The 26,749-nt window shown below is 55.9% G+C and overlaps 1 protein-coding gene across 1 annotated transcript in view; it reads left to right on the plus strand.

Annotated features, from left to right (window-relative positions):
- Window positions 1-26,749, plus strand: part of LOC122389589 (polypeptide N-acetylgalactosaminyltransferase 2-like) — a 54,438-nt gene that overhangs the window by 1,389 nt on the left and 26,300 nt on the right. Inside the window, exon 3 of the mRNA XM_043381761.1 lies at window positions 8,898-9,130. Coding sequence (XP_043237696.1) covers window positions 8,898-9,130 — 233 coding nt within the window. The remainder of the gene's footprint in view (window positions 1-8,897; window positions 9,131-26,749) is intronic.

The raw sequence follows: 26,749 nt of genomic DNA on the forward strand, positions 1-26,749 counted from the left end.
GCACGTGCAGGGGTCGTTTCCAGATCTCGAGAACGGCTGGACCGATGGTGCTCAAATTTGGTACACGGTTAGGGACCAGTTAGCAAGGTGCCGTGTACAAGTCAGTTGGACCCATTTTGCACGTGCGCACGTGCAATGTGCCGCTTCCAGATCTCGAGAACGGCTGGGCCGATTGTGCTCAAATTTGGTGCATCGCTAAAGACCGGTTAGTAGGGTGCCGTACACAAGTGAGTTGGAGGTACCCCCTCGCAATTTCGTACGTGCAAGGCCCACCCTCTCGGTCGCTCCGTTGGTCGCCCCGCCCAAAGGCGTTATACTGGTAGTATCGCAGATGTGTGGTTGAGTATTCATTAGTGCAATATTAGTGGCAAATGGCGATAGACGCTAGATTGCTAATGGCCGCTGTTGGCGCAGTTTGCGTCGTAAGAATCGTTGTGCGCCTGTGATGCCAATAGCGACGACCACATCCCAGCTAACGGCGATAATAAGCATGAGGGCTCGATACGAGACGCCCATGTCGCTCCTCCGCCAAGGCTGCTCTGAAGTCTGAGACCATCGTTGGCTTCGGCGGATACTTTTGAAACGGCAGCTTAAATTTGATGCGCCCGCCTTTCCCATTTTCTTCGAAACCGGGGTCGATTTGTCGATGTTGTCACGCTGTTCGCTCTTTCGTGACCTCCGAGACGGTGGTGGAGTGACTTGGTGACTTAGTGTCGCTATCTCACCTGTTCCAGTGTGGCCAAATTGGTGATGTTGCGGGGAAAGTCACCCCCAATGAAAAGTTTAATGACATCCTCAGAAATTTGAAAATTATATCATCACAACGCTTTTGTTGTGAAAGCATACCTAGTGTAGGAATAAAGACTAAAAATGTTCCAATGTACGATTCGCACCGTCATACTCGTACTGTCGCGCTTGCAATGTTTTTTTTTTTACATCTTTGATGACAATATTTGACTTTTTTTTACTTTCCACCAGAGCTTGTCGTCAGGTATAGTTTTTCCACATAACTTGTAAAAACTGCACCTTAAGTGACACTGAAGACGAGTTTTTTTTTTTAAATAGTGACATCCTCATACGACTTTTTTATACATCCTCCCCGTAACGCTAAACCAATTTGGCCACACTGACCTGTTCCGACCCTCGGGTGGCGTTAAAACCATACATAGACCTGGGTTGTCAGAGAAGCTAGTCAGAAACTCCCAGATTTAAAGACTTGCTTCGTTGTTATGTGATGTTTGCCTTGGATCCCGATCATTTCGGATCGCTGAATTTTGGACACGACACTGCTTTGTGAGACGTCAACGTCGGACACAAAAAAGGAGCCCTCGTCCGGCGGTGCATGTCCGGTCAGCGGGGACTACCGTAATCAGAGTTCGTTGCCGTAACCCAAACTCGCCCAGCGGTGGCGGCTTCCCGAGCACCGAGCCTGGCCGTGTCGTGACGGACGGTCGTGGCGCATCTAATGACCGTGACGCCGCCTCCGTCACGGTCGGGCGGCTGTCCGACTCGTGACGGCTGCGTCTGCCGCTGACGGTGCCGGTAGAGCGGTGATACCGAACACGCGGTTCGTCACGGTAGCGGTGGTACCGTGATGCGTACAGCTATGCTAGTAATGTTTCCTGCGACCGTCCGGTACCCAGCCGAATACTCCCGTACGCCAGCACCGGTCAACAAACAGCCTTTGGTAATGGATGACGTTAAAAGTGCAAAATACAGCACGGGGACCTGCTGCTGTTACTAAATTTGCACCCGTCTGGACCTCGCCAGTCGCCGTGCGTCTGAAGTCTGAACGTATGCTTGTTTTGCTGAATGTTGACGGTCATTCTTAGAGAGTGAACTACCGGCGTTGGCGTGATGCCTTCGAGATATTATTTAGGTTAAGCGAGCGCATAGCTCATTATGACACAAGAAACCACTGGCGCTGCCTCTGTCCAGCTTTGAAAGAATGTTTACATCGGCGACAGAAGTGGCTGGCGTGGCCACTTCGTAGCGACATTGGGTTACAAATAATAACACAAAAGAGACGTCGCTCTTGATGAATGACGATCATTCACGCGGTGTAAGTACGAAGGTACCCGCGCCAGCTCGCTCGCTGTTACGCCGCTGTATGTTGCAAGCTGTGCGACATCCACAAACGCTCTGTAATGCCGATGCTGCGTCGTGGAGCTGATGCGCCGCCACTCATTCCCTAATTTTCCGTTTACGGTACGTACGATCATAAAACAGCCATCAGCGCGGCAGACCGGGCTAGCGAGCCTGTGCGGCATATTGCAGGGCTTATGACCATGCCCGCTATTCACTATGATTGAACTATGATTCAGCACCGTCGCTTTGAGTCAGCTGTCATGCTGCTGTGTCCGCTGCCGTCCCTACGTTTGCGTCATATACGAGTAATATGCACGTTCTCGGCTAGGTCGTTTCACGCGTGAAGCCGGGCGAAACGAGGGGGTGCTCGTCATCCATCTATTTTCGTCCAAATGACTATAACGAAATTTGAGTTATCCACGTCGATGGCAGGTTCGCTGTCGAAACTGATATGGCAGTCAGCGGTCTATGGCTATATGAAAATCGCCACTCCCTTCCGCAAACACGAAAGCGCGTTTGGGTAAGTGGTTTTCTTTTTCCCAGCCTGAAGTCCCGGGATGCCCCCAGTGCGGTCCAGTCAGTCCCTTTGATTGTAACAGCCCCAGTGTTGATGTTTTTAGTTAGACGGGTGGTTGCGTGCCAGGGCAGATCGATTAACGCGTGTGGTTCATCGATCTCGCTAACTCTACGGCGTACGAACACTGAATAAATGACAGCTGCAGGCCAACAGACAGCTATTCTTGCACGCCACTCTCTATTGGTGGATGTAACATTTATAGGCAATCTTGATGTTGTGGGGTTTCTAACTCCGGTCTAGCTTTATTGCTGTAGGGGAAGGAGGGTGAATTGCGCCACCTTAAGGAAAAACGCTGATTGTAAGAAAACCGCTGGAGATATAAGCATGCATTGGTGACCATTTCAAAGAGGAACTCATTGGCTACGATTTAAGAGCATCCCGATCAATTAAGAATGTTTCGTTTGCTTCTGACAGCTGCTATTTCAGAAACATGTAAAAGGGCGCATTTGCCAACAACTGCTGTAAATTGCGCCAGGGGGATGGCGCAATTAGAACCGAATTGCGCCCTATACTTTAACATGGCTAAGCGAATGAGACGGAATGCATACACCCCGGCAGTCTAATGTCATCGCGGCTTGCTTTAATATTCATAATGTTATTCACGCTGGTTAAATAATAAATGTAGGTGTAAATCGCGATGTTTTTTAGCCCACGTAGATAACTTTACATGTGTTCGTTTCGTACGCTTGTAAAAGTGCAACGAAAACGTTTACTGTAACCGACTAGATATATGTGAACGTATGCGCCTATACGGTTACATTTTCAATCGTTTCTCTCAAAATTAATAATTTTTATTGTTTCGACAGCTTTATGACATCAGTTTTTACTTTTTTGTCATAGCTGTCACCTCTCACGCCTGAGTCCATGTTGAAAATGTCGTATTTTGTCAATTACACCACAAGTTCGTAGCCTAAATGGCAGCTAAATTATAAGTTTGACGAGAGAAATAATTTGCGGACTGACGACAGCGGGTTGCTCCCCTGCCTGACATTAAACTCCTCCTTTATTGCAATCAGTTAATGATGCATTCATGCTGTCGTGATATGCAATAGCTACACCATTATTCTATTTGCGCCCCCCTGGCGCAATTGCCATGGGCGCAATTAAAATTGAGGTGCTTTTTAATAAAAGCGTGGAAGTTATCATAAAGATGTTGAAGGAAGCTAACTGTTTTAGTGAAATATAATGAAAAAAGGACTTTTCTTTTTAAATATCACTCTGAAAATCACATAAATATCACACATTTTTATAGCCAACGGTACAAAATACTGCAAAAAAACTAAGAAAACGCCGTAACATCTTTGATGGCGTAATGAGCCTTGCTGATTGGCTTCATCGGGGAGCTTGGGCCATAAAAGGAACTGTCCAGTGGGGAAAATAATGTTTTCGAATTCAAAATTCAAAACATGCCATTGAATCCGTGGGAATGTTGGTGGGCGCAATTGGTTAGAAGGGCGCAATACACCCACTTTCCCCTATTTCTTTTATGGGAGCTATAGGCTATTTTTAGCATATTGTCTTGATGTTGATTTGCAAGGAGGTGGCAATCGCGACATTATGGAATGTGTAATGGAACTACTAATGACCTTTATCGCTCGGTACAGACCTGTTTGTGACAATCGCTCGTGTTTCCTGACATTGGATGCCTGATTAAAACGCATGCTAACGACCTGCTTTGCAAGTGCCTATGCCAAAACCGTTCCAACTAGCAATCATTCATGGAAATAATGTATGCAAAATAATGAAATGGACTCCTCATAATGGTCGTTGCACGCACTGAGCCGCTGAACGGTGTGTCCGGTTCACGGAGCAGCAACAGGCTGGTGCCTGACCGTCAGTGGACTCTCCGTGCGCCGGCCTGTCCAGTCCAAGTCTGTCACTGACTGAGCCGTGAAACAACACGACTAGTTTTCGTTACATCACGTTACCTCAAAGCACATCATGGTACCTCCGAGCGTTTCGCGGCCTTGTCTGGCCAGTACCGCCTTGTTACGCGATGTCCAAACGCTGAGGAATTTGATAACAGTCTGGCTGCGACACGAATGGGACGAGCTGCCATGCCGGTCTGCTTGAGGTCCGGTCCGGCCGGCCCGCATCCAGGTTCAGCTACAGGACCGAGCGGGGTGTCAGCAGCGGGCTGGTCGTGCGGGTGGTGTCGGTGGTGGCTCGGCAGCGCAGAGCAGAGTAGTAAAACCATAACGCGGACGGTGTTAGCACAGACTGGGTGATGAGGTGCAATCGCGACTGATAGCAACTCTGTTGCCGGTAGGGGCTGCCGTAGCGGCTGGGTTTTGTGAACGAGCGGCTGTCGGTGCGAGTAGTGACAAAGTAGCTTCGTAGTTGTAGGTAGCGGCTTGGTCGGTAACCGGTCGGTGCTGGTTCTAAGTAGTGCGGGCGGGGTCGGTATGGTGTAAGTAGCGGCTTGGTAAGGCAGCTGGCGACTGGCCGTCGGTTCGCTGGTCGTCGTCGGTAGCACTAGCGCCTCAGCAGCTCGGTCAGGCGGCTCGCTCGGCTCGGTGTCGGCAGCGGCGGATCCCTGGGACCGTGTTTACCCGGTCTGTGTATGTCGTCGGCCGGCTGCCGCGGCTGATCTGTTTACTCTGAGCCAGCGGGGGAGCTGCGGGCCGGAGAGAGACCGCGGCCGGCGAGAAGGGTGCTGCAATGCAACCGGCCGCTTGCACGAGAAAATGCTGACTCGCCACTCACCCGCTTTCAACAAACGATGCTGTAGTGCGTCCAGGATTTTCAACGGCTCATTCTCAAATGCCTGAAAAGGCCTGCATAGAGTGTCAACAGGACATAGGTACCATATATCAGCAAGGCCGTCGCTGGTGTTATCAGGCCCGCCGTGCTACCGTGGTTGTGTCCGTGCCTACGTTAGCGTGACCGTGCTGCGGTGGCGAACTCGGATCGACACGGACCGTTTTGGCTACACGGAGCCGCTCAAGGCTGGCGGCCGATAGTTGTGGCCCCCGGACCGGATATCGCTCCAACCAGCCAGTCCTGCGGGGCCGAGACGGGGGCGGGGTACGAGAGGGGACACGAACCAAGTTCGTGCATTTTACGGGGATACGGATAGAGCTCGCGCCATACGGGTCCGGGGCTATAGACAGAGAACTAAGGCAGAGTTGGCGACCAACGATGCGAAAAAGCGTTGCGCCAAGCGGGCTCAAGCAGACCTCGCCGGTCCAACGAGGCTTTCGGACAGGGCTCTCGCTCTACGGGTTCGGGACCATAAGCAGAGCTGGCGATTGACAACATGAACAGAGCGCTGCGACTGACGAGGCTCGCGCAGACCTCACGCCAAACGAGGCACGCGGGCAGACCCCGCTTTCGTTAGCTGCTCATGTGGCGCCCGGTCGATGGTTATTCGATACGATACCACCCGTACAACTATTGGGCGTGGCTAATTGACGCTATCGGTGGACGCCTAATTGTGCAATCGATTCATGTAATTAGGGCCAACGAGCATCGATCTAACGGCCCTATATTGCGGCCAATGGTGGCTAGTTTAGCGGTGAAACCGATAGGCATGGAACAGCCCTTCGCTGCCAATCGTCGACACGCATCCATTCGGAGTTCGTTGACGACCCAAAGTTCAGCGATTTCACATCAACATCCACGGACCTTTGGCTGTCAACTGGTGCGTGTAGCAGTAGGAGCGCCCGATGCCGGCTTTACCAAATGAGTTAACATCCCGGGCTTAATTTATTCCTGCATTTATCCCCATTCAATGCCTGTAACACCGAGCTGTAGGCATTCTACTGACACAGCTCCTGGTAAGCCAGTCCGTGTCGACGCAGTCCAGTAACGCAGTTGTCAGTACCTAATGCCCTAGAGGTTTTCACCTCGCAAACCAGGAAGTGCGTATTTTCACTTCGACCGGTCGCCAGATGTCCTGCCCAGGCTAATTGCACGATTCCCTCCAATTTATATATGTAATATGTAAGCCACATGGCGGCGCACCGCACTTTCCCGTCCTCTGGAGTCTGGACAGAAAATAAGCATCCCTCGGGCTTGTGTTCCAGTCGGAATAATTAAACTCCCGTTGCTATCCGTAACAGAACGTTAATTGGTTCAGAGGCGTTTCATCTTTGCTAATGAAAGAAGATGCTCATTAGTTTGCATACCGGGCGTGCTGCTGCTTACGCCACCGTATCCTCCCTGTGCCGTTTCGTCACAATACGGTCCCGGTGAAAGGTTTGGTCCAGTGACTGTGCCGGTCCCGGGCCCGCGGCGGCTCCTGGCCATCCCTGGCCGGGCTGCCGCTCAGAAGGTGACGACTTGACCGTGACACCGTTTCCCGCCCGACCGGCCGCGCCCGGCCCGCCCACTCTCGCCCGGTGTGGTCGGACCGGTGCTGACCGCTGGCCGCTGGCCGCTAACTACTGATCGTGAACGAGACGGCGAGTGGTCTAACGACACCTGCCCCTGCTCGCTGAGCCGTTTAACCAACACTAGCCCCTGCTCGCCGAGCCGTTTAACCAACACTAACCGCAGGTCTCCTAGTGGTCTACGAAGTTGACAATGTTTGCTGAGTGGTCAAACTAACATTTACCGCAGGTCAGTGGTCGCTGAACTGTGACCGATGCTGACCATTGGCCGCCAAGCTGTCTGACCAACACTAGCCGCTGAGAGCCTTGGCACCGACCGTCGCTCGGTTGGGCAGTCCGCCACCTTTGGAGTCACCACGCTGGCCCACCGATAGTACAGCGGCTGTGTGCTAGATATGGCAGTGGTGGAACGGTTTGATTCTCCTGTCGCATCAGTGTGCGGCGGATTGCGTGGTTTCCCGGCCAATCGTGACCTGCGGGTCACGACTTTGGCCGGTATACCGACCCTCGGTCCTTTCCCTTTCACGCATGCCGCGATTCGCGCTTCTTGCGCAGACTTTTGCAGGTCTTTGTAGCCGCCCGTGGAACGCATTTCGTGGTAGCTTTCCGAAGAATAGGAGGTCCGTTCAGTTACATGCGGGCTGACTGAACAAAGCGATGTTCCTCCACACTTGCGTAGCATACCACGGCGGTGTAGTCATTGTTCATCGATTGTCCTGGTCCTGTTTTCCTGCACATGGCTGCCATGCCGTTTTTGGACATCACAGCGTCGGAATGGTTGTAGAAATATGTGATGCTATCAAGAGCTTGCAGGCAATGTTGTAAATGAAATCCGCGTTTCGCTGAGGTTTGCTGTTAGCTGGATCATATGTCATAGTGTGCCTGGCCGCTACAGTTAGGCATATCGCTTCCAGGACCGGTAGCTCTATCGATTTGTTTGCCTGGTGCGGACCGGTGTCTTTCTGGGCTGGCTCGCTCCTTAATTATGGGTTTAAAGTAGACATTACTGCATCAGCTGTGCCCTAATTCCCATTTTGGTGGCGTATGTCTAGCGGAGGGCCGTAGCCGGCTGCGGCACAGTACCGGGTGGGGAACGGCCGGTGTGGGCCGCAGATGGCTCCGTTCGTCCCACTCCCACGGCGGAGACGGCGGTCTGCCGCCTCTGGGAACTGGTGGGACGGTCGCCCACCTGCCGATACTCGAGTCACGCTCGGTCCGCACGGACGGCGGCGTCACTCAGACCGTCACGGACCGTCCGTAACGGTGTAACGAGAGTCGTGACGGACGCGGGGATCTCCATGACGCTCGAACTGATCTCCGTGACCAGCCGGCGATCTCCGTGGTCTGCCCGTTCTGAGTCACCCGCCCGGGCTCGGTACTGCCTCTCACCGGATGCGTGGGGTGCGGTCCGGTCCTTTGTGGACGGCCGTGCTCTCTGCCGCCGGGAGGGGGGAGGTTTTGTTGTGTCCGCCGGCGCTGATGGTCGTTTCCGGCCGGTATAATCGAGGGATGCCGTGGCACGAGAGCGGCCCCGCCCCTGTGTTTGGATCAGATCCCACCCAACGGCACGCAGCCCGGCCGGCGCAGGATAGATAGGCCTAACCCCCACCTGTCACCTCTGCGTGGTCCTCCAAAGCAATCGGTCTCGGCTGATAAATGAATGTCGATATCGACTCACTCGTTAGCGTTGTTACACTTGTTAGTTGTAAAACATGAAAGCTTTAAATGGTTCATTAGCTCGAGCTTACCGAACTTACACATGCACTTTTTTCACTTGCCTTCTGTCGCTAAGAACTTAGTTGAAGTGTTCCTTCGCCTGCCGTAATGCCTCTTTTTCGAGTTGTGCTGTCTTTCTGTGTGTCCATGTTCCATCAATAACCCTTTTCTCCATCCGGCAGACCTCGGGCGCGAACCGGGCTCTCCGCCTGAAGGCCGCTCCCGAGACGGCGGCCACGCTGTCGGCCGGTCGGCGGCCCGGCGCCCCGCCTCCGTCGGTGTTCGACGAACGACAGTACGTGGCAGGAGGCGCCCTGAGACCCGGCGAGGACCCCTACAAGCGTAACAAGTTCAACCAGAAGATCAGTGACAGCCTGGCCAGCGACCGCAGCATACCGGATACCAGAAACTCGGCGTGAGTACCGGACAGAGCTGGGGGTGGGGGGGGGGGGCTGTCCTGTCGGTTGGCGGCATGTGGCGTAAATCGATGCCGTGAGGGAACAAAGCATTAAGCCACAATTTGCAACCCAGTAAGGAAACACGTTCCTGAAACTTTTCAAGCCACTTGCATACACATTGCTTTTGTGTGCAGAATGCATCACAGGAATCAAGATCAGTCAACGGAACACTTGTCGCCACCATAAATAGTGCCGCATTAGATCTACGATCCAGATAGTCTAGATCGTAAATAAATAGAAGATAATAATGCAAGATTAAAGCAGCACAGTCACCCAATGTTTCGTGCTATCCACTTTATCACGGGTGATATGACAGGTCGCCGGCCTGGCTCAGCCGCCGTCGGCGTAGCTCCGTCGGCGTCAGCGTATTCTGGTGGACACTGACGGGCCCGGGCTGGCTGGGTGGCCTAGTTACACGTCACAAATGGATCGCCGTCTGTCTCGGTGGTCCGCTATTTGGCCGTTCACGGTGCTAGATTCCAGCCACCTACCGTCTAGGCACCTGCCGTATAGCCACTCGCAGTCAACCACTCCACACAGTCCACCATATTCCGTTCCAATCCAACCACCGGCAGTCCACAAATGTACGTCTTATCACCTGCATCTTGGCTGGTGTCTCGGTGCGACATGAGCACTGAGCAGCAGTCTTCTCGTCAGCCTTATTGGTCGTTGGCAGTGACTGATAACCCACTCTGACACTGCGCTGGCCCTAGAGGTGACGAGTTATTCCCCGCGTGGTCACAACCAGTCCCGAGACTAGCCGCGAAGGTGCAGTCCCACGCCGGTCACCGCCGCGACATGCCGCTATCACAGGGCAATCCTGTCATCTGACTAGACCTGGACACGTTCCGTGACCGACTACGGTGTCATATCGTGTTAGATAGGAGAGCCGTTTAATCTGCCGGACGAACGGTGGAGAAACTCCCCGCGAGGCTCGAGCATCGTGTGAGCGTATTGCTCGTGACTGAGTTGCCCTCGGCTGTGTCTCTGGGCGCGGCAGCTGTACGATATGACCGTCTCCTCTCAGGGGAGCTGTCCAATCTGTGTCGGAATGGATGGCCTTGTGCCATCACATAAACTGGCCAGTTGCTAACGTCGTTCATCGGGCAGCGTTGCTCGGTAATGTTGGCGAACAGCAGCGAATGGTCGCAAACAAGATTGCTTTACTAATAGTCGCAAAGGCTGAGAAAGGGGCGGGTATGTTGAACATTTCCGCCGTGGACGGTGATGGTTTGAAATGTGACCAGGCTGTCGCCCAGGCCTCGTGCCGAACAAGGCAAGGCGAGTGCATGTTTGATTGGTTTTCAGCTCATGTAGCTATTGAGCAGTGTGGATAAAGGAGGTCCCAAAGAGTCCGTCTGTGGTACCTACTCTGAACTCTGTTCTCTAGGGCGAAGTTGGAGCTTTTACTCGGACCAAGGGCATGTACAGTCGGCATAATCATAACTGAAAGGCCAATCTACTTAGAGGATAGTTTTGTTCGAAAAGTTCCACGACGAATCCGTCCTTTCGCCGGCAAAGTTTGGGCGCCATCCCCCCCTCCCTTCTTGGATCGATGGTTTTCTCCTAATTATCTTTCTTCCAGCGCCTCAAGCGTCCGCTTCCGTCGGTAATTTGGTGACTCGACCACGCGGTCCGCGCCGCACGAGCTGGGTCCCCGCGCACGTCTGGCCCAGTTCGCCACCCGGTCCTCAAATCCGTAACACCAAATACGGTCCACCGTCTGCGGCGGTGTTGGCTTTCCTGTAGTGGTGTGGTCCTGCCTGCCGATTAGGCTCGTATGCTGCGGCGTGCGGGCCGATTGATCAAGCTCGGCAGCCTGACTCTCTCCAGTGCATTCTAACTACACGTGATACGCGTCCTGGGTAATTAAGAACAAAGCAGCCGCGGCTATTAAAGGCGGCAGATGCGGTACATATGAAAGTTCCGAGTCAGACATGAATTGAGGAGTAATGGGCTGCCCCACACATGTACTCGCTTAGAAAATTATTCCTTCTATTTTTTCCAATAAGTGACCGCAAACATGCTCATTTTCACATTAAGCGAACTAATGTGATCTCTGATCATCATCCCCGGGTGTTTATTATAGCATCCGGTCGGGCTGGCTACGGCGGTCCCGAAGTCTCCCTGGGATGGGGCGGCACCGGCTGTTCCAGTTAGTCTCTAAATTGTGGAAACTGGGAACCGTCCTGCCCTTTTCTGAATGCCGCTAGGTGGTCTAGGTCTCGTAACTATACGGCCGTGCTTTATCCGAGAATTGACGTAGTTCACGAATGGTCAAAATCCATGAATTGCTTCCAATTTATCATTGCTTTGACCACTTCAAATCATTTACTCACTTTTGTCCTAGCTTATTTGTTCATTCCCTCCATGGGGTAAAGCAAGAAGCTGCCAACCGAATTCCTCAGTACCGCAGTGCTCGCCTCATGCCTGGCCGCGCTCGTGGCAGTATCCCAGCTGGCCCAGTATTTTGTTTGGCGGCCCGTTTGGCAGCGGTGCAGAGCTACTGGTGCTGCCCCTCGCCACCTCACCGCCCCTCCTCCCTCTCCCCTCCGTGTGCTGGAGAACTTGGAGAGTTGTGCTTTTATCAGCTCATGATGTAGCTTGGCGGTCTACGGGCTGACAGGACCGGACGGTCTTACTGAGTTCCGGAGGATACTTGTGCCTAATGCCAATGCTTGAGCTTTCTTGTACCGACGGGCTGTCCTTCCAGCGGCTTCAATGTGCGAACGGCCGATTCTTTCGGTCCCTCTGGACTCTGGAGCCCTCTTTTTGGCGTTCCTTCGGGTTCTCCATTCAATATTTTCGTCACACCATAGGAGGCTCGAATCGAGCCCGCCCGCTCCAGCACCATCGTCCCTCCTATTTTCACCGATGATCGATTCTATTAATAGAAAGCTGGCCTGCCGACGGGCGCCGCGATGTGCCGTGGCCGTGAGATTCTGTTCCCGTCCGATGCCATCGGCGATGGTCCCGTGGTGCCGCCCACGAACGGTGGCCATCGTACGCCGATACGGCGTAACTGCCCCACGCGTGGCACCCAGCGTATGATTTATGATAGTGAGACTTTCTCCTGAGCGTTCAGTATCGGCTGAGTGGTCGTGGTGTCCTGCCAGTAACGTCTCCGCTGCTTCGTTGAAATCGAACGCTCGCTTGCAGCTCTTCGAAAACAAGAAAATCAACCCATTGTCTGTATTTTCCATTAGATGGCGCTTGAATAATTCTATTTTATAAAATTGTATTATGACATCCTGGGCTCAATTTCACCAAGTGCGGTAAACCCAATTTGGGGTAAACCACCAAACTACCCCGTAACCCCACTACGTAACTGCAAAAACTACCCCAAAATTGAGTTTGCCACACTGGGTGAAATTGGCCCCAGGGACCAATCTCACCATAGGCGTAGGAACAGGGGGGGCCAGGTGGGCAAGTGCCCACCCACTTTTCGAGGTGGGGGGGCCAACCATGTGTTTTGGCCCACCCACTTTTTACTCGAGGCCCCTCGTCTCGATTTGAGAGGACGTCGTCACCTCCCAGAATAAACAAACTCGGTAAAAATAAGTTCCACGAATCCCCACGCACGGACTCCAAGGGGCCGTGATGGATCCAATGAGGCCCTCTGTTCATACCTGTCAGTCGAAGCCCCTGAGACTGATGGCCTGAGAGGCCCTAGTGGATCTGAGGAGGCCCCAATATCCACACTGGTCTGGGGAGGCCCCTGACACTGCCGGTCTGGGAGGCCCCTCTATCCACACTAGTCAGAGGTCTGAGACTGGTGGTCTGGGAGGCCCCTCCATCCACACTAGTCAGAATAGGCCCCTGACACTGACGTTCTAGCCGAGGCCCCCTACCCTCACTAGTCAGAGGAGGCCCCTCTATCCCCAATAGTCAGAAGAGGCCCCTGAGACTGATGGTCTGGGAGGCCTATCCATCTACACTGTAGTCAGAGGAGGCCTCTGAGACTGATGACCTGAGAGGCCCTTATAATCACACCAGGCAGAAGAGGCCCATGAGACTGATGGACTGAGAGGCCCTTCTATTCATACTGGCCACAGGAGACCCCCAAAACTTTCGGTCTGGGAGGTCCCTCAATCCGGCACCAGTCAGAAGAGTCCCCTGAGACTGATGGCCTAGGAAGCCCTTATATTCACACTAGGCAGAGGAGGCCCCTGAGACTGATGGTATGAGAGGCCCTCATATTCACACCAGTCAGAAGAGGCCCCCGAGGCTGATGGCTGTGAGGCCCTTCTGTTAATTTAATTGGCCACTGGAGGCCCCTGAAACCGGTGGTCTGGGAGGGCCCTCTATCCACACTAGTCAGAAGAGGCCCCTGAGACCGACGGTCTGAGAGGCTCTTGTATTTATACTGGCCACAAGAGGCCCCTGAGACTGATAGTCAGAGAGGTCCACTCCTAATGAATCTGAGCGGGCCCTCTATCCACATTTACACTTTTCTAGGGAGGCCCCCGAGACTGATGGTCTGAGAGGCCCTTTTATTTATACTGTCCACAGGAGCCCCCTGAGATTAATGGTCTGAGAGGCTCTTCTATTTACGAGTATACTAACCAGAGGAGACCCCTAGGATTGATGGTCTAACAGGCCCTTCCATTTATACTAGCCAGAGGAGGCCCATGAGACTGATGGTCTGAGAGGCCCTTCTATTCAAACTAGGCAGATGAGGCCCCTGAGAATGATAGTCCGAAGAGCCATGCGGCGACAACTGGCCGTGGCCATATTTCGGCTCGGTAGGGCCCCACAGAGCTCATGAGAGCACCTCAAGGGCTCCTAAGTAGACACGCTTATCCCCATAAGGGTGCCACGCCGGCTTCTGAAGGCTCCTTGTAGGCATCTAAGGGCCCTTTCCGGCCGCTAACGGCTCCACCCGCCTGTGATGGCTCCACACCAGTGTTTATGAGCGCCACACAGCGGCGCCTTTGAGGGTCATACTAGTGTCTCTTAGGGCCCTATATCGGTGGCTCTGGGGGCCCCACACCGGCGCCTCTGTGGGCCACCACACCTGTGCATCTCAAGGCTCTACATATACATAGGTACATCTGAAGGACCCACACCGACACCTCTGAGGGCCCCACACCAGTATCTCGGAGCTCTGAAGGCCCCGCACCGGTGACTCTGAGGACTCACCGGCTCCTGAGAGCACCATGTTGATGTCTAACGGCTCCACAAGGCCACTGAAGGCACCACACAAGCTCTCACTGAGCCGTAATGTCCATGTACCGGCCTCCGAGGGATTTAAGCCAGCGCATTCATAGCTCCACACCAGCAATTGTAAGGGCTTCACACTGAAGCATCTGAGGGCTCCACACCGGTGTCTCTCAGGGCCACATACCGGCATCTCTGAGGGCCCCATACCGGCGTCTCCGAGGGTCCACATCTGGCGGGCACCCATCAGCGACTCAAGGTCCCACACTGTCGACTCTGAGAGCCCCATCTGCGTCTGGGAGCTCCATACCGTCTCTAAGAACCACAGCGGCTCCTCCGTACGAAAGATGGGCGTCTGCATGCCAAAGGGGAGCGGTTCTGAGACAGTAGGGCACCTACGTGCAATAGCGGGGCGCCTATGAAGCCCATAGGGGCGCCTCAATGCGAAAGAGGGGCGCCTCTGAGGCCTACATATACGGGCGTCCACATGCAATAGAGGTCTGCACTGCAATTGATCAATGCCATGGGCAGTGGCGCAGCCAGGATTTCGTTTCGGGGGGGTCATCGCTTCCAAAGCGGGCCCCCTAGTGTGCGGGCCCCCACCCATTTTTCAGAATCTCTCCATATTTCATACGCATTCTGCTGGGCGGGCCCCCTTTACCTGCACGATAACCCTGAGCGAGTTTGAATCAGAAAATTTGCATAGAACAGTAGCTCGGTAATCACCCGGTCTTCACTTTTTACGCAAATTGACCACGACAGAAATATGTTACTATGACGTATGACTTCGTATCTTTCGAGTCCGATATGAGCCCCAATTCCGCAATATGCATAGGTAGCATATTATATGCAATCGGAACTGTTGCCTGCTTCTGTCGCACAAGATTTAAAAGTAGTCCCATGTGCCTGTCCTAAGTCATCTATTGGCTGCTGTAGTAGATTGTGCTTTTATTCTTCTTCATTACGTGAATTCGCTCGTAAGAAGTTTTAACCCTCGCCGGCACAGGGGGGAGGGATTGATGCAACCCCCTAAGGTTTTTTTCGCGAAGAACTCGCGTAAAAAAGCGGCTGATCGCGACGTAACTTCCATAGTGCGCTGAAATTCGCGCAACTTATAGAACAAGGATGGGTAACGTGCCTGTGAAGAGTCACAGCTCGATCGGGCCGGTGGTGAGCACATGGCGCGTGCTCAAAAAGTGCAAATTCGCGTCATAGACTTTACATGCATAAATCGGCTTGCAAAAATGGGCGACAATGGCTCAACTTGCCCGACACGGGTCCGGTCCCCGTGCAGTATCTCGGTAACCGTGGGTCCGATCGGCACGAGGAACACAGTATCGTGCATGAGAATCGAACGGGCTATCGAATGGTGTGCGGTGCAGGGATGGCACGCGCCACGTGCACCCGTGAGGGCACTTATGCTTGAAAAATTGACGTTTTGGACGGATTTTGGACTTAATGCTATTTTTGGGTGACTGTCAGACGGAGCGGGTTCAAACAACGCTTGTTGGCAAGAGAAATGTACCTACCGCCTCTCATGGGAAAATTGTGAAAAGCTAATTGATCAAAAACAAGGTGGAACAAATTGCTGGAGAAAATAGCATTTGCTTATGACTTACTTAATTACAGGGGTTTTGCTACATAACCTGGTATGTTTGACAATTGAAATGGGCATAGATTGGAAGAGCATTCAATTGTGACCAAGGTCCAATCATCGCTTTTGCATGACGAGCAACAATATTCTTAAGAATATAAATGTTTCAAACCTCTACATAGTAATTCATCGATGGCTTTCACTCTTCAATAACCTACGCCAACCTATGTCATGAAATACACTTGGCATGTTCTATAGTAGAACGCATGGTTATTATCAGACACGAGCACCTCGATGCGATGGATATTTTTTCCCAAAACCAAAATGCTTAGCCGTCAAAAGGCAATCGACCGTAATGGATACATAACCCACAGACACAAGACCAACCAAACGCCCACCGATCGAAAATACCCCTTATTCGCGTTGCGAAGCAAGCGGGTCACCCTAGCGGGCCCCATTCACCCGGGGGCTCGGGCCCTATCCACATGGGGGATCAAGCCCTATCCATACGGGGGCCCGGGCCACGTTCACCTGGGCTCCGGGCCTCGTCCACCCGGGGCTCCGGGGCCCGCCCACCAGGGGGCCCGGGCCCCATCCAGCCGGGGGCCCGGGCCCCGTCCAACCGGGGCCTGGGGTCCGTACTCCCGGGGGCCCGGCCCCGGACCCATCCATCGGGGGGCCCTGGCCCCATCTACCCGGGGGGCCGTGTCCCATCCACCTAAGGGGCCCGGGCCCGTTCTCCCGGGGCCCGGGCCCCATCCACCCGGGGGCCTGTGCCCTATCCACCCAGGGGCACGTGCCCTATCCACCCAGGGGGCCCGGGCCCGTTCTCCCGGGGCCCGGGCCCCATCCAACCGGGGGTCCGGCCCCGTCCACCCGGGGCTCAGGGCCGTTCTCCCGGGGGCCCGGGCCCCATCCAGCCGGGGGCCCGGGCCCCCTCCACCCAGGGGGCCCGGGCCCGCTCTCCCGGAGCCTCGGGCCCCATCCACCCGAGGGGCCTGGACCCGTTCTCGCGGGACCCGGGGGTCCGGGCCCCGTCCACCCGGGGCCCGTTCTCCCGGTGGCTCGGATCCATCCACCGGGGCCCCATCCGCCGGGGGGCCCGGGCCCTATCCACCCGGGGGCCCGGACCCATCTACAGGGGGCCCGGGTCCCATCCACCCAGGGGGCCGGGCCCGTTCTCCTGGGGGCCCGGGCCCTGTCCACCTGGGGCCCCAGGCCGACCCCTCACCCGAGGTGTCGCAGTGGGCATTTCTCGAAGCGGGCTCGTCTGATTAGATTAGGACCTCTCTCTCTCCTCTCTCTCTCTCTCTCTCTCTCTCTCTCTCTCTCTCTCTCTCTCTCTCTCTTCTCTCTCTCTCTCTCTCTCTCTCTCTCTCTCTCTCTCTCTCTCTCTCTCTCTCTCTCTCTCTCTCTCTCTCTCTCTCTCTCTCTCTCTCTCTCTCTCTCTCTCTCTCTCTCTCTCACTCTCTCTCTCTCGAGCGGGCCCCTGACAGAAATTTCGGGGGGGTCAGCTGACCCTCTGACCCCCCCCTGGCTGCGCCACTGGCCATGGGGGTGCATTCATAAGAAACAGGGGCGCCGGCATGGCAAAGAGAGGCGCCTTCAAGTGTCCATAAAAGATAGACGCCTATGATAAGCGCACATTGTATGCGACAACGGGGCCCTGTTTCACCGGTGATAGCAGCACGCCGATTTTACGACTTGTCAAATTGGGTTTCCATGGAGACATCAACAGGCCCATTGCTCCAACACTACCACAAGTGTGACGTCAGCTCGCGCAATTTGATAGCAGCGTGGTAGCAGCAGCCCGTGAAACACCGCCCGGGGCGACTGTGGGACATATAGGGAATAGGGATGTCTCTGATGGCTATACATAGGGCGCTTATATGCCAAAGAGGGCGCCTATGAAGCTAATGGGAGCACCTGGGAAACGAGGAAGACATTTGTGTAAGGGTTTTCATGGGTCATGCGCCGTTTGCGGCAAATAGATTCTAAAAAAAATCGGAGGGGGAATAAGTTTTAAAAAAAGGTGCGGACTTTCCGCACTGTTCGCTTAAAAGCAGTTACGCCCCTGGGTACATCTGCCCGATCTCAGAAGCTAGATTTGGAGGTCATACTTGAAAGCAGCCAGCAGGACGAGGCAAAAGTTGGAGGCCCCTGAAAATAGGAGGCCCCCTGGAAAAGGAGGCCCCTTGACAGGGTGGCCCACCCACTTTTCATGACGTTCCTACGCCCGTGAATCTCACCAAGTGCGGTAAACTTGTCTATATACCAACTTTTAGCTTGACTTGATACCAACCTTCAGGTAGAGGTATACACGTATAGGTACGCTTTTTCTTGCTGATATTCTTGAGACAAAGCGACATTTCTTCTGCAAAAAGAGGAGTATATAACGTTCACCAATTTTGGAACTGAATCGACGAAGCCTTTGCGACAAACTCACGTCACATTAACTGATTGTCATGTTATACCAATGCACTTTCTCTGATTCCACTATCGCTGACATATCTGACTTTCAACCTCACATAAACCTGTCTTACACGTATCTCAGTCCGTGTCGGATTGAGCTGTCCCCCAGGCCAGGCCAACGATCGGAGTCTGTCAGACTGTCATATCAGACCTGTCAGACTGTCGTCTTGTTGACAAGCTGATTGCCGTCTCGTGCCAGACGCGTCAGACGACAGACTGTCGCCAGCCAATCAATTACGTTGGAATCTATGTTAGAGATTCATGTTTTATCTATCATTCGTCCTATCGCAGTGCGACCCATACTTTATATCACATCTGCGACCCTCGCACGGCGCCGTTTTTCGGCGACGGCCCCAGGCCGGCGCCGGTACTCCCGAAGAGAACAGTTTCCTCGGACGAGTAGAGCCAACTGGGAGCCGTCGCCGTCCACCGGCGGCGCTCCGCCATAATTTGCGGCTCGGTTATTGGCTCCTGCCGCGGTCGACACGGGTATATCGGGTCGGCCGGCTGCGGTAGAGTGGCCCGGCGGCGACGCGTGGGCGATCGGACCAGTGCTGTGGACCATAGCCGCCTGGGCCACAGTCCGTTCTGGACCAGTTCTCCGTACCAGCGCTCCGCATCAGTTCTCCAGACCTCGATCACACTGGACCACGACCGCCCTGGTCCACGGTCATTCTGGACCGCGCTGTGGACCACAGCCGCTCCTGACCGCAGCTGCCGCTCCATACCACAGCCGCTGGGGACCGCAGCCACCGCTATTAGGTCCGCTCCAATGCCCAATGAACTCCCACTATTCTTCGGGTGACACGAAGCCGCGTCAGTCGAAACGCCACAAATCCAGCGGCGCCATTTCGGGCGGAGCTCATTCATGCTCGACAGCCATTCCGATTTCCAGATCATTTCCGGTAGCCGTTGTGTCCATTGTGGCTCTCGATTTTCATGTGGCGATGTATCACTGCCGGGCGTGCCTTGAATAACGTCATCGATAGCGGCGGCGCGGCGGTGCAGTGGTGGTATCTCGCGTCTGTCGCGGTCGGGAACGCTGCTGATACACGTTTATCCACCAATCTAACAGTCGTCGCGCCGGTGACACGGGAGGCGGACCCGCCGCCCCTGTGGGTAACGTCGCTACGCCGTGTGGTCGCCCGCTGGGAGCTGAGACATATGGTACGCGCCGCGCCGGTCGGCCCAGCCCCGGCTCTGCGCTTATCGGCTGTATCCGCCCGTCTGTGGGCACTAGGCATCAGCTGCCGGCAGATGGGATGACGAGATGGTGGTAGTCCCGAGGTATCTCCCAGGGCGCAGATGTCCAGCTCACGTGGTCTAGGAGATGGGCCGCCCGCCGCGCCTTCACCCAAGATGGTCTGAAAGGCTGACAAGACACGCAGTCTGCATACTGCCTAACCCCATCGGTTATGTGCCGAGTCTTCGGTTCGCGAGCCTGTTCGGTCTGATTCCATCGCTGCCTGTCTATATCTATAAGACACAAATCATGACTATGTAGTGCCGCCACTGCACTGGTTGTTGACGTCTGTCTATTTCCGTATTTGTCTCTGGGTGTCTCACTCCCGGCTGTCTGGCCATTAGTGATGTCCGCGGCCACTGACCGTCACGCTTCTCCAACTGAGGCAGACGAGTGCTCGGTCTCACACGTTTTTACTTCTGCGTGCGGTGGAGGAGGCGATACGGTTGGGTGCGCTGGTCACGGCTGCTCTCGGGCCGGACTGAAAACAGGGCTCAGCATGAGTGAGCCGTAGTGACTACAAACTCAACTACCGACGGTTTTATTTTATTTTAGTCCCGTGGCCACAATCTGAAGCCCAAATGTCTCCTCAATAAACAAGATCTTGTTGCGACTGCCATAAATAGTTTGAGCTAAAGCATGTAAAACTCAGGCCTTGCAGTTAGGTCCTTTTTGTAATTGAGTCCAATACTAATCCGACCACTACACCTCCAAGCTGCGTCTTTGGTTTGTGGGGTGACAGCCAGTTCTTAAAATGTTTGAAGATGACAAAGTGACAATTCCAATTTATGAATAATCCAAGCATTGTTCTTTTACGGCGCAATATGAGCTGTAAGCTTCACAGGGAATCCGCGAGCTCCGCCATCAAGGGAAACGGGGATTGAACCCTCTCAGTACGTTTCATTTCAACATAACGTCTGCAGGCATTTTGTGAATTATTGATTAAAAGCGGTCTCCGTTCCCTTCATGGTGGTTATGTTTAGGTTTTTTATATGTTTGCTTCTTTTCTGTTTGCTTGTTTTTATATGTATGCTTCTTTTCTATATTGGACGAAAGCCTCTCCGCACGCCTGACTCAGTATTCAGCACCGCGCCGCTTCCCCTGAGCGTGTATAGACGGTATCGGCGTACCGGTGAAAGTTAGCGTCCGTGACCTTGTCTAATGGCGTCAGTCATAGACGGCCCTCCTTTGACCGTCTGTGGACACTGTCCGCGCGTGTCCGGACACAGCTCGTGTCCGGAGGCCGAGTCTTCTCACCGTGGATGCCAGGCCGCCCTTGGGCAGCCACGAAAGTGAGCGTGGATTGCGCTGTGCATTCCGGTGTAAATGCCGTGCGAACTGGGAACGCTGTGGCGTTTCGTGACCCGGTCGCGCGCTGGCACGCTGCCAGCTCCTGTGCTTGCTCATCTTATCAGCGACTTGCACAAGTTCCACGCGCGCACCTGAAATACTAGCTGTGCGCCTCGTGAGCTCCCGAGTAGCGCCGTGCGCGCACCATGTGCATACCGGCCCGGTGCTCGGCGCTATCAGAGCAGGAAAAAGAACCGGTGTGTCCGGGGCAGACGCGCCACGACCGCTGTGGCGGCGCGTGAACGGGAAAATAACCACCCCGCCCGTTAGGTAACTGTCGTACTGACTTAAAAGTCACCGTCCAGCACAAGAAGAAGATCTATTCTGCTCTCCTCTACACCTTCCAGCCAACTAACTCACAATCCCCCTCCTGGCACATCCACAGCTTGCAGACACACATCTCACATCATCACCAACCAATCGCGCTGTCATACGTCATATATCTCACATCATAACCAGCCAATCATGCTCCCATACGTCATGCCCGGCCCAGCTACTTGCAGGGTGTAACTCGGCCCTGCCGGCATCAGATGCCGGCGGCTATGACCAACGCTGGGTCACCGGTTCACAGCTCGACGCTGAAGCTGACTCACACTTATACGGCTCACATTCATCCTTGCGTCACGCTACATCACCCCCTGGTTCTGAAGAACCACATTACTCTACATGTTACATGTCATTCAATCAACGCATCAACTACATCCTCTGGCACACCATCGCCATATCTTTCCGGCTCTCTTCGAACACGCGTACCACGCCGCAGCGTCGCAGGCACGAACGTTTCACTCTCGTCTGCGGACACATCGGACCCGGTCGGTGGATCGGGGTCCGGGGACTGAGCGACGCTGGGCGGCCGCGTGTCCGACTCCGTCACATCACTCGGAGCTGGCGACACACACACGCCATCACACTCGCTGTCATCAGACCACTCCACCGTTGGCGCTCGCAGAGCCCCTGGCCTCGGACATTCAGGGACGGTCAACCGATGTCGGAGGTTTCGCACATGTCGTGGGACATTATCGACTTCGATTGTCTGGGCCGAAACGACGCCTGTCACAATACCCTCGTCTGACTTTACAAAACATCGGTCGCCCCGCCGCCGAACCCACACCTTGTCCCCTACCTGGTATACACCGGGTTTCTTCAGCGGCAGGGCGTCACCAGGCTCGTCTGAGGTTCTGCGGGGCGTCACGTCAACGTCTCGGCCAGGGTGTCGAAGCACCCCGTTGATTGGAGCTGTGGCCGGGTCACTGCCATCCTTCGGTGTCACGTTGTATCGATGGACTGCTTCAGCAACGGAGCAGGACTGCCGGGCCACCATCACTTTGATGGTACGATGATGGCGCTCGACGATGCCGTTCCCGCCGGGCTCGTAGGCAGCGCGGAACCGGATGGATACGTCCCAGCGAGCCGCGAACGCTAACATGACCCGGCCACGGAACTCTGTCGCATTGTCTGTGAGTATTTCCGCCGGGGCTCCACGCTCTAGAAACACGTTTTCCAGCTCACTCACAATCTCCAGAGCTCCTGCCCGGCGAAGCCGTCGCCATATGGCGTACCTCGACGGCCCGCAGTCCACCAGTGTCAGGTATGGGTGGCCGTGCACGTGGGTGACATCCATGGCCAGGCGATCCCACGTGCGTTCTGTTCCGAGTGACCCACTTGGCCAGCGCTCCGGCGCCGGGTCAATCGAGGCACACGTCTGGCATCGTCTGACCACGTCTCGCACAGCTGGTTTTGACACCCGCCTCACCCCCAGCTCACGTCGGGCGTACCACAACGTTCTCCTCACTCCTTGGTGACCGATGTTTTCGTGGATGGTGCGGATGTCACTCGCTGAGGCACTTGTGATGGCAGCGACAGCCACCGGTTGTGCTTTGGACGAATCAGTGGTTGGCTGGTCGGCAGTCTGCAGCCAGGCGTTGGGCACCCGCGTCACCTCATCAGCACGGTTGACCGCTGACGCGACCAGCTCGATAGTGACCTCCAGTTCGTACTCGATGACGAGCTGACGGAAAACAGCCACGCGCCGTCGGATAAGCATTTCGGACTGCGCCTTGGTTCGCAGCCTTGCCTTACCCGACAGCGCGTCACTCAGCCAGCGGTGCACCGTCACCGAGTCTGTCCGGAGCGTCAGGCGACGGAAGCCCCATGCTACCGCCAGGTTGACACCGTTGAGAGCGGCATCCAGTTCTGAGATATTGATGTGCACGTCCCTCTCCGATTCGGCACGCAGCCAGGACGCGTCCTCGATGATGGCGCCCGTGTCAGGGTCAGTGAGCACGACACCGCGGGCGATGGAGCTGGCGTCGGTCCACACCACGACGCTCGTCCCTGTCACACACCACTGGCCGCGTGCCGGGTCACATGCTCGAAACCGCCGTGACACCTCATCCACCTCACGTTGTAGTTCCTCGCTGACGATCGGAGTGTCCCAGTCCGGGCTGAGGCGGTTGGCAGTCCGCTTCATCCATGCAGCGGCCGGCCGCAGCCAGCCTGCGACCGGCACATGAGATGTCAGCTGGCCGGCCCACGCGAAGACAGATCGCCGCGTTAGCACGGGTGGAGCCTGCGTTGGTGACTCCCCGTCCCTACTCCACTGGAGTGCCGGCCCGTCGCTCTCGGCGACACGAAGGCCCAGCATACGTGCACCGGTCGCGACCCGCTCCGGCGGCTTGCATGTGAGCCCGAATCGAGCGAAGTGCTCGGCAACCTCATCAGCCGAGACCACCGCTTCGTTGACCAGCAGATCATCGGCGTAAGGCAGCACTGCCTCTGCCAACCCGGGGCTCTGTGCGAGCACCTTCCTGACCACAGCCTTCATGATCAGAGGCGCGATACTGAGCCCAAAGCCGACCCTGGTCAGGCAGTACCGCCGCCCTTGCACGATGACTGTCTGGTACGGCCACAGGGCCGGGTCCACACGAAGCTGAAGAAAAGCTTTCTTCAGATCCAGGACAGCGACCCGGCGTCCGTGACGTCGCCACCTTCGCAGCTCTTCCACGCAGACGTCAGCGTCGGCTGTGTGACGTGTCAGGTGTTGATTGAGTTCCCGATAATCTAACACCGGCCGCACCTTGTCCTTCGCTGCCTGAGTAACCACCATCAACGGGATCAATCCCTGTGCGGGACCGTACATCGTCTCATCGTATTCGCGCAGCCAGCCCTCACTAATCCACAGCGCCAGCTCTGCATCGAATTTTTCACGCGCACAACTCGGCACACCGTACTGAGCTATCGAGTTTCCAAGCGGGGGCGGAGCCACGCCACCGGCCCATTTCCAACGGACTGTCCACACATCATCGAACACAGCCGTGAAGTCAGTCTCGTCAATCCTTAGCTCCGGCTCCGTGTCGACCGCTCGACACACCTCCCGCTCCGGCGGGACCTCACGCTGCACCACAGCAGCCGTGTCGACCGCACGACACACCTCCCGCTCCGGCGGGGCCTCACACTGCACCACAGTAGCCGTGTCGACCGCTCGACACACCTCCCGCTCCGGCGGGACCTCACGCTGCACCACAGCAGCCGTGTCAACCGCTCGACACACCTCCCGCTCCGGCGGGGCCTCACGCTGCACCACAGCAGCCGTGTCGACCGCTCGACACACCTCCCGCTCCGGCGGGGCCTCACGCTGCACCACAGCAGCCGTGTCGACGCTCGCAACTGGGTTGTCGCTCCCGAAACGAACGGATCCTCCACTTACACTCACGCCCTGCAGGGCGTCAATGCCGGTCATGCCCAGCAACACGTCTACGCCCAGCAACCGGGCCGGTACGACGACCGCCCGCACACTCACTGTCGCCCCGCGCACTCCAAGGCTGACCACAGCCCGCCCACAGCACAGCACCGGGCTGTCGTTGACAGCGACCAAGCTGGCGTAACTCCGCTCCCAGCAGGACACCATGCCCTTCCACACCACTGTCTCGCTGCACCCTGTGTCGACGAGTGCTCGGCACTTGCGCCCATTTACATTGATGTCGATGATGGGGGCTCTTGGGTCACTGCGGCAGCTGGCGACGGCGGAGCCCGTGGCGCTGATGTAGCGCCGTCGCCGTGCCCGTTTGGGCAGAGCCGGGCGATGTGGCCTACCTGGTTACAGGTCCAACACCGCAGTGGTGGACGGCGACCCGTCCCTCTGGCTCCCCGCTGCTGCTGTACATATGATGGCGGCGGCTGGACGACAGCCACCGATGCAGTCGCTCTCTCCCTGGCCGCCATCGCCAACGTTGACCTAGCGACGGCGACGGCTCGCTCCAAGGAGAGTGTTTCATCTCCAGCACTGTTACGTACTGTTAGCCGCACCTCCGGCGGCAGACCTTGCAGGAAGTGCGTCGTCATCACTTCGTTGGACACTGAACCTATGAGGGATATCAGCCGCTTGACTGATCCCAGGTAGGCATCCACAGACTCGCCCGGTTGTAGACGTCGGTGATACAGCTCATACATAGCCGCGTCGGGTCCCAATGCAAATGCACGATGCAGTTTTTGGCGGACGATTGCAGCATCCCGCTGCTCGGTGGAGGAGAGGGTGGCCCACACCTCGTACGCCTGTTCCCTCAGGCGTGTGGGTATGACAGCGGCCAGTGACACACGACGCAGGGCACACAGCTGTGTCGCCTGCTCCAGCCATCTGACGACGTCACCGCTGCCGTCGAACTCCGGTATTGCCCGCAGATCGAATGCAGGCGCAGGAAACTCTGGTTCCATGGTATTGGTACCAGCTACCGGTGCACCACTGCCCTCTTCTACGTCAGACATAATCACAACACTTAGTCGAGAAGGCCGAAATAGCTTGTCGTACTGACTTAAAAGTCACCGTCCAGCACAAGAAGAAGATCTATTCTGCTCTCCTCTACACCTTCCAGCCAACTAACTCACAATCCCCCTCCTGGCACATCCACAGCTTGCAGACACACATCTCACATCATCACCAACCAATCGCGCTGTCATACGTCATATATCTCACATCATAACCAGCCAATCATGCTCCCATACGTCATGCCCGGCCCAGCTACTTGCAGGGTGTAACTCGGCCCTGCCGGCATCAGATGCCGGCGGCTATGACCAACGCTGGGTCACCGGTTCACAGCTCGACGCTGAAGCTGACTCACACTTATACGGCTCACATTCATCCTTGCGTCACGCTACAGTAACCTGCGAGGCGGCGCCGTTGAGCCGACATTGCGCGGCCTGGATCGGTACGCGCCCGGGGGCGGCAGGCAGAGGGTACCGCCGCGGCCGCCCGGTCGCCGCCGCGGGAGGGGCGCTCCTCCGGGGAAAGTGGAGCACCACTCAAGGTGGACCGGTGCAGGGTTGTCTGGCCGGTCAGGGAGGGTCTGCCTCCGACGCGACGGTCAGCGCTGTGCCCGCGGGCGTGGCGTTCCCGGAATGACACAACGCTTCTCTGGACCACACTGACTCGGGCCGGGCCCGATCTACCCCGGGCGGACAACGCTTCACCGGACCACACTGACTCGGGCCGGGCCCGATCTACCCCGGGCGGTCCCTAGCGTGCTGATTGATCAAGACGCTCCCGTCTGGTCAGTTGGTCCCGGGCCGTGGATCGGCCACTGCTGACCGGACCGTAGTGTGACCTCCAGGCGGTCATCTGGGAGGGGTGGGACGAGAGAGGGGTCGCTAGCTGACGGGGAGGGATCGGGGAAGGGAGGGAGAGGGACGGGACGGGCCGCCGGCGGAGCTGTCAAGGACGCCCCTGCTCTGGTGCAGTGTCGCGAGACGGCGGTCGCCGAGCCG

This window comes from Amphibalanus amphitrite, unplaced genomic scaffold (genome assembly GCF_019059575.1).
Source record: "Amphibalanus amphitrite isolate SeventyFive unplaced genomic scaffold, NRLGWU_Aamphi_draft 000363F_arrow, whole genome shotgun sequence".
Lineage (NCBI taxonomy): Eukaryota > Metazoa > Arthropoda > Thecostraca > Balanomorpha > Balanidae > Amphibalanus > Amphibalanus amphitrite.